A 7962-nucleotide genomic window follows, 5' to 3' on the forward strand; every position below is an offset into this window, starting at 1 on the left:
TATATATATATATTTCTTAAATAGGTCACTCATTGTGGTATGGATGGATAAGTTTTTTTTTTCAAGAAAATCTTAAAAATTTCATTAATCAATATTAATAGTATAGTTAAAAATGTTTTCTTCTCATCTTTAGAGTGTGTTTAAGTGAGATAATATTTTGGAGAAATCTAATTTTTTAGATGAATTTAAATCTTTTATTGTAAATTATCTTGTTTTCATAATAAATTGGAAAAAATTTCAAAATGAAGTGATTTTGTGAGTTATTTTGTCAAATTTATAGATAATTTTAAACACCACCTAAAAACTAAGAATTTTAAATTTCATCTTTACTTTATAATACATATGAATCATAAAACGGTCATTTAATTTTATCAAATTTATAATTTTGACAATATATGTTTGAAAAGTTGCACATTAGTCCTTATATTTTTTTGGCAAATTAGACCCCAAATTTTTTAACTTTGCAAATTGGTGATCATGAATATGCAAAATGATCCTTCTTTTTTTCCAAAATTTCAATTTCGCCCCAAAACTTTTAAAAATTTATAAAAATTTTCCAACTTATAAATAAGCAATTGTTCAATACGAGCAACAAAGTTTATAAATGAAGATAATGTAATTGAAGAATTTGAATTGCTTAGAATTTGGTCTTCTATTTTAAAAACTGACAATTTTGACATTTCATTATAATTTTTTACTAAAAAATGACGATGTGACATGTTTTAAATGACATGATATTTAATACAATGATATAAAATGATTAACACTAATAAAATTACAATAAAACATTTTAAAAACTTTAGTTTTAACATAGCCTTCACAAATTTATTACTAAAAATACAATACCGACAAAACGAATCATTCTCATGCATTTCCACAAACACGTGAAGTACAAACTAAAAATCATCATATGACATAAAATCAAAACGCCACAATAAATGTATATATAGACACAAAACAAAACATTAAAATTTTATAAGAATTAAAAAGTTATTAAACCCAAAACAAAATATAGTTTTCATCTCATGTTTGACTTTAGCGGAGGATCGAGATGCACATTACATCACATATTAAATTGGATATGTTCATATGTAGCCTTATAAAAGGGTATCAAGAGGTTGTCATTCCAAACACCAAGAAAAGGCAATTAATTTCATTATCATTTTCTCTTCCAATTTCTTATAATTGTCACAATGTCTTCTGAGGGTAACAATGGAAACATTGATTTTACCATTTATCGTCAATACGTACATGATATATCACCTCCAATTAATAATATCTCCAAACTCCAAGATGACAAACAAATCGACTTCATTTTGAGGTTTGCCAGTGAAGAATATGACGTGCATGGAAAAGGTACCGGAAATTTACATCCCACTTGGGACCTTGAAGAATTCAATATTGAATGGGTGAAAAAGGTGAAGGAACGTATTCGAAATGCGAGGGTGGTTATAAGCATAGGTGGTGTTGGCTCTGAATTTCCATTCGATCCAATTGAAAAAGATATATGGGTTTACAAAGTCATAGAGTCGACCAAACGGATCGTCCACGATCTCTATGACAATCTAATTGATGGTATTGATATTCATTATGACGTCATCAAATCAAGTAAAGATGAATTTTCTTGTAGTATTGGGAGAGTTATAGAAAAACTAAAATATGATACCAATCTATCCATCAATGTGGTTTCCATTGCTCCAAACGAACTAGTCCAATCCTACTACCTCGACTTATTTTTGGAAAAGCTATACTTTATCGACTTGGTTGACTATCAATTCTACAATCTTAAACCACAAACTCTAAAACAACTTGTAGAACTCTATCAAAAATTAGTTCATGAGTACAATGTGGCTACCGTCCTACCAATAGTTAGCTCTCACAAGGTCCCTATAATTACCGAGTTCATCCAATACCTTTTGCAAAAAAAATTACTCCCTGGCGCTGTTGTTTGGGATGATCATAACTCTACCGTTGGAATCATTGACTCTTTCTCTATAGAGAATGTGCTACAAAACCTCTAATTATGATTAATTAGGTTGTAATCCATTTTTTATTTTATGGGTCAAATATCACAAACATAAATGGATAGGAGGATGACTCTATCTATTGGATGTTCTAAATAAGACCTATCAATTGGTTGCTTTTAGTATTGCATTTGTGTTTGTGTGTGGCATTGGTTTCTTGTTTTCAATTACTTTCTTTTGTCATTTTGTTTTGAGTGCAAAATCTCTTCCATTGAATCAATGTGTGTAATACTTTGAATAATAAGAAGCAATTATATATCATTTTCCTTTGTTTATGTTTTTATACGTCACTCAATTCACCATTCTTTGTTGGATTTAATTTTCTATATGGTTGATAGTACTTTGGTTCCTATATATATGAGGCTTTTTTTTTTTATTTTACGTTTGTGATTTCAGATTTTTCAACTTCAGTCTTTTATTTAAGTTTGGTCTTCAAAATAAAATACATTAATAAGACAAGATAACTTGCACTTATTAATATTTTTTAAACCTCCATTTTAATCTAATTAGTCTTATTTTAAAAAAAACAAAACATAAATTAACAACATTTTTTATAAAATAACTAATTAAATAAAAAAATCACATTTTTGTTTTGTTTAATAGGTCAGATAATCCCTAAAATCAAAATGCAGTAAAAATTATTAAGATTGAAGTAATAAAAAACACAGGAAAAAAAAAATACAAGATGGATTGAAATATCAATTCAATAAATCCAATTGAATCCAAGATTCCATGATCTAACGTAGAAAAAAAAAATCAAATTTAACCAAAACCCATTGTTCATTATCACCACCATTAAAAAAAATCTACAAAAATGGTAAAAGTTACGGGCAAGAGAAGCAAACCTAAAAACAAAATAAAAAAAAAAAGAGAAGAAAAAAAGAAAATTTATTATATTTTGTTATAGGTTCTCGTTTGACAAACTTGAATTTGTTAAATTTTGTTTATGGAGGTATACTGTAAATCTTGAATAAAAAGAAAATGAAATTGATGATAAAGAATGTTACACAAATAATTTTCAAAAAGTGTGTATTACACTAAGCTTTAGGTTCGATTCGCCTCACTGATTTATATATATTAGATGCAAATAGATTAACCGGCAAATCCCCTTCTGGATACTTTAGAATGTGAATTGCACCTAAAGAGCTTTAGGTTCGATTCGCCTCACTGATTTATACATTTGCATCACGCCTATCGATCAATGATAGTTTACATAATAAAATTCATTTGTTTACTTTGGTGCATTAAAGAAAAAAGAAATGACTCATAAATATTTTTGACAAAAGTTTGACTCATGTAAAATGAAAACTGTGTTCTACTTTCTGGCTCTAAAGTATCTCTATTTATAGATAAACTCATACCAATTGGTGAAAGAAAACAACTTTTGAACCATACCAATTGGAGAAAGAAAACAACTCTTGAAAAGAATTGTAACTTGTGGTAACTTAAGATATGCATTGGTTTGAATTAAATCTAAACATTGCAATCACTTAATTAAGTGATACATTAATTTTTTTAATTTTGCTACATTAACATAACTATTAGATAATTCCAAATATATTTTGGAAATTTTCCTCATAGAACTTATGTTATTTTAGAATTTAGAAGTGGTTCTACGATTATGTGAAATTTGAATTGAATTATATTTTACTTGATTTATACGTTATTTTCACATTTGGATTGTGATCTTTATTCTAACTTTAAGTTTTTAATTAGATCTTATTTTACGATGCTTGCGTTGATTTAGCTATTTTCATTTTTTTTTTTTTGAGTAAAATGTGTCACATTTAAATTCATTTGCATGCAACCAACGAACTTGTTTTGAGCCTCTGATGTATAATTTGTTATTAGCTTTTTTCAATTTATTTTTTGCATGTCCATTTGGAGTTACGATTTTAACTCCTGATCATTGTCATTTTGAAGCCTCCGTTGCTAAATGATTTTAGCATTTTTTATATTAAAATACTTTGCATGCAACAACAAAAAGTATTTTTGAGTTCCTTATTAAACTAAAAGTTTGTCTAAGATAATATTGTCCTTCTACCATTGTTTTTTTTTCTTCTTTTCTAATCCATGTGGTTTTAGGTATCTATTGTTGGAACTTATGTGTAAATTGAAAAAATATGGAGTCTCACACTACAAAACTTCATATATTAATTAACATTCAACTCTATAATTACTAAAGTTACACATTAGATAATTTATATATGTAGATAGCTTTCATCAATATGTAAAAAGTGTTAATTTCTTCTCTTCTCTCTCTTCTACTCGATGCACTTCTGAGTCATTTCTCTCATTTCTTTTTATCCATTCAATTTTTCTTTTGAGTGGTCTTAATACCACTATCATTTCAGTTTTAGAACGGTTTTAATTAGGTCGTAGTGCATTCGATTTATGAGTGATTTATGTATCATACTTATAGAGTGACCATTATAGGTATCTTGAGGGAATAATTCTAGAACGGTGTAACATAATACCAATACAGTTTCAACTGAGTTGTTTTACGTTGAGCGACTTAGTCTGCGACTCAACCCAATGGTTGATAGGCTGTAAATTATTTTAAAAACATTTTTTCAAATCTCAAAAACAACAATTTTAAAACGTTTCTTTTTACCATGTCAATCGAACAGATTACTGAATCTGATTCCGCTGCTTCTGATTTCAATAAACTTTTTCGGTTTGAGGGATGTCACCTCAAAGGATGGCAACAAAATATGCTATTTTTGTAACTATAAAAAAAAATGTCAATGTTTAGAAAGATGACATTCTAGTGGTCAGAGAAACAATTGAACAACCATAAAATGATAAGAAAGTTGCACAATTAACCTAATGGGAGGATAATGATTATTTCTATAAGATTTATATTTTTAATGGACTTGTTGATGATCTGTAAGATTATTACAGTTCCAACAATAATGTTGTGAGGAAGTTGAGGCGGAAAAATATGTTGTTATCAAATTTGAGCAATAATTGTACATTGTTCATGTAATTATGGAAATTGTTATTGTGTGCTTTTGAGATGTTTTGAATTAGAAAATATTTTGATTTACAATAATTTATTATTTGGATTTTAATTTATTTGCATTGCATTTGGTTTGAATCACAATAATAATTGTTATTTATCAATCTATTATAGTTAAATTGCATGTAACATATATTTTGGTATTATCTATATAGCACGTGTATCGATATTCAAGTTACTAGTTACACATCCAAATCTAGATACAAGTATTTTTTTAAATTGTCGATTTGGAAATGAGTATTATTGTACTCTACTAGTATCTTACTAATTTTTCATCTATCAATAAAACCTTCAAAATTCATCAGTAAAAGTATGCTTGAAAACGTTTTAAAATCATGATCCTTCGTTGGAATCAAGAACCCTAATTCCCAATTTTCAATGGCACAAATAAGATGTTTATATAAGCTACTTCAGCTAGAATTTCTTTCACTTTATATTTATGGTAATCACAATATATATACCAATACTCAATAATAGTACAAATATTATTATTAACTATCTTATTTATGTATTTTTTTTAGTATGTGTGAGATGATTATACGAGTAATTCGTTGTGAGAGAGATGTTGTATTATATAAATTACATTAGAAGAATATACTAGATTTATATTTGAAGTGTTAGTTCAATTAAAAGAGTTTAATATTAAAATTTTAAAGTATTGAATTTAAATCTTCTCAAATTCAGTTATAAAATGACCGTTTTGCCACTTTAATTAATAAAAAGAATTATTTCAAAAAAAGAATATACAAGATTAAAAATAAAAATAAAAAAGAACAGACAAGCATCTTAAAAAAAAGGAGGGATAGATAAGTAAATATGTAATCAACTAATTAATTAATACCAGTAAAATATATCATAATTAATTAATTAATTAATATGAATGCACACACTTATTAAAAAATATATGAATGCACATGACAAGATAGTAAACAATGGATTTGATGTGATTGTGTTCATAGCTGTATAGAAGGGCAGAAAAGGCAAATTACTTGGACGTATAAAAAATATTATCGTTCTCAATTTCCTCTTTCAAATTCCAATCGTGGACGTCGACGTATAAAAATTATTCTCCTTCTCATTCTTTTCAATTATTTAACTTTTTTATGAAATAAATTTAAGGCTGAGAATGTTACTCAGTTTAAAATAGAGAAAACTTTAAATTTTTTTTAAAAAAACACTATATTTATCATCATTCAATTTAATGACATTAAAGAAAATTGAACCTATAAGTTTTGTTTTTTAATTGATCCAATTTTTTTTGGGTCTATTTACACTAACAACCAGTGTGAACATAATCCTATTATTTTTTGGGGACCGGAATCATAATGCAAGTATGAAGTGAAGAAAAATTATAGTTGTTATTAATTATGTTTTAATTTAAAAAAAATTAATACATGTAGTCTTTAAAAAATTCATATAAAATTAAAATAAGACTTAAAATGAATAAATTTTGTTTAAATACTAAATTTAAAATATCATAGTTTTATAAAAACTAAAAATATATTTAATCATAATATTTAATTTAATTAATTGAGTTATTCATATTTTTTTAATATGAGTTATATAAGTAATTGCACGCACATTCTATAATGTTATTTTTGGTTGAAATTTCATATATTATAATATAATTATAATTTGGTAGAAAATATCATATGATCATTAGGGGAATTCTATAAACGGTCTATCATAAATCAATATAGATCACCATCGATACCCACACACAAAAAGATTACCACACCATTGATGGTAAACATAGTTAAAACGTTTGACATATGTATGAAACCATCCCATAATAAAAGCTTGATATTTTCAATAGTGCAGTTCATACACTACAAGCAAATTCCATTTTTTTCTAAGAAATATTCGAATGGCTCGACCCTTAAAAAAAGGAGTTTCCAATGAGCAAATTCCTCACAAATTCATGGAAAACAGTTTCTCAAGAGTTAAACCTTCGAAAAAGTTTTGATTAAATTTTGTTCCTCAGGAGTCATTAAAAAAATGTGAAATACATGTATTTCTTATAGTGACATTAGGGGGGGACTTTTACGGAAAAACAAATTCATTCCTACACTTTTAGATTGACCAAATTGTTGCAAACCATAATATAGATTATCAAGTTTAACATATTGCCTATTCTCTATGTTAAGTGACCTCATTCTATAATATTCTCTTTCATGTATGTGTTCGTTCTTCTTTTATCTCTTTTATTATTTTATATAATTACTACAAAAAATTTAAACACAAGGCGATAGTTTAAGTTCGAGCTCAGACATGATATTCAACCTAATAATATCAAAATCGACATTCATCTGCTAGTTGAGCTAATATTTAAGGACTCCCTATCTTTTATTTATTTTATTAAAACAAAATTTTAAAGATTTTTTTTAAAAAAACTATAATTTATATATCCTTTAATTTGAAAATATATTAACAAAGTGAGAGTAAAAGATAAAAATTCAAGAAAAGAAAGGAACACAAATATTTATATTAATTCACTGCTGATCAAGTAGTGAAGTCCAGTCCCTTTAACTTTTGGAAGATTTTCACAAATAAAAACATGTCACTCAATATAAGACAAAAGGAGTAAAGTTTTTTTTATGGGTAAAGAGTTTTCATCTCATGGTTGACCTTGATGAAGTTGACTTTAAAAATGGCCACATAAGCTGAGGATGAAGTCATATGCTTATATATTAGTACTATGCTACATTAGAAAAATAGACAAATAAAATATATACTACTAGCTAGTATTTAATTAACTAATCGATCATAATGCACATGGCAGCACACATTGGATTGGATATGTGCACATACAAAGCCTTATAAAAGGGTGTGAAGAGGTGTTCATTCCAAACACCCAAAAAATTAAAAGGAATTTATTATTATTTCTTCTTCTAAAATTTATTACTTATTGTCACA

At 26.6% G+C, this 7962-nt stretch overlaps 1 protein-coding gene across 1 annotated transcript; it reads left to right on the forward strand.

Moving 5' to 3' along the window:
• The first annotated feature begins 1193 nt into the window (after positions 1-1193).
• Positions 1194-2021, forward strand: LOC101496480 (chitinase 1-like). Its single transcript, XM_004489694.4, has one exon. The coding sequence runs from the start codon at positions 1194-1196 to the stop codon at positions 2019-2021; it is 828 nt and encodes a 275-aa protein (XP_004489751.1).
• The last annotated feature ends 5941 nt before the right edge of the window (positions 2022-7962 follow it).

The sequence above is a fragment of the Cicer arietinum genome, chromosome 2, assembly GCF_000331145.2.
Source record: "Cicer arietinum cultivar CDC Frontier isolate Library 1 chromosome 2, Cicar.CDCFrontier_v2.0, whole genome shotgun sequence".
In the NCBI taxonomy this organism is placed as follows: domain Eukaryota; kingdom Viridiplantae; phylum Streptophyta; class Magnoliopsida; order Fabales; family Fabaceae; genus Cicer; species Cicer arietinum.

Bases quoted from the DNA above. Each gene is read 5' to 3' on its own strand.
- LOC101496480 (XM_004489694.4), top strand. From the start codon at position 1,194: ATGTCTTCTGAGGGTAACAATGGAAACATTGATTTTACCATTTATCGT.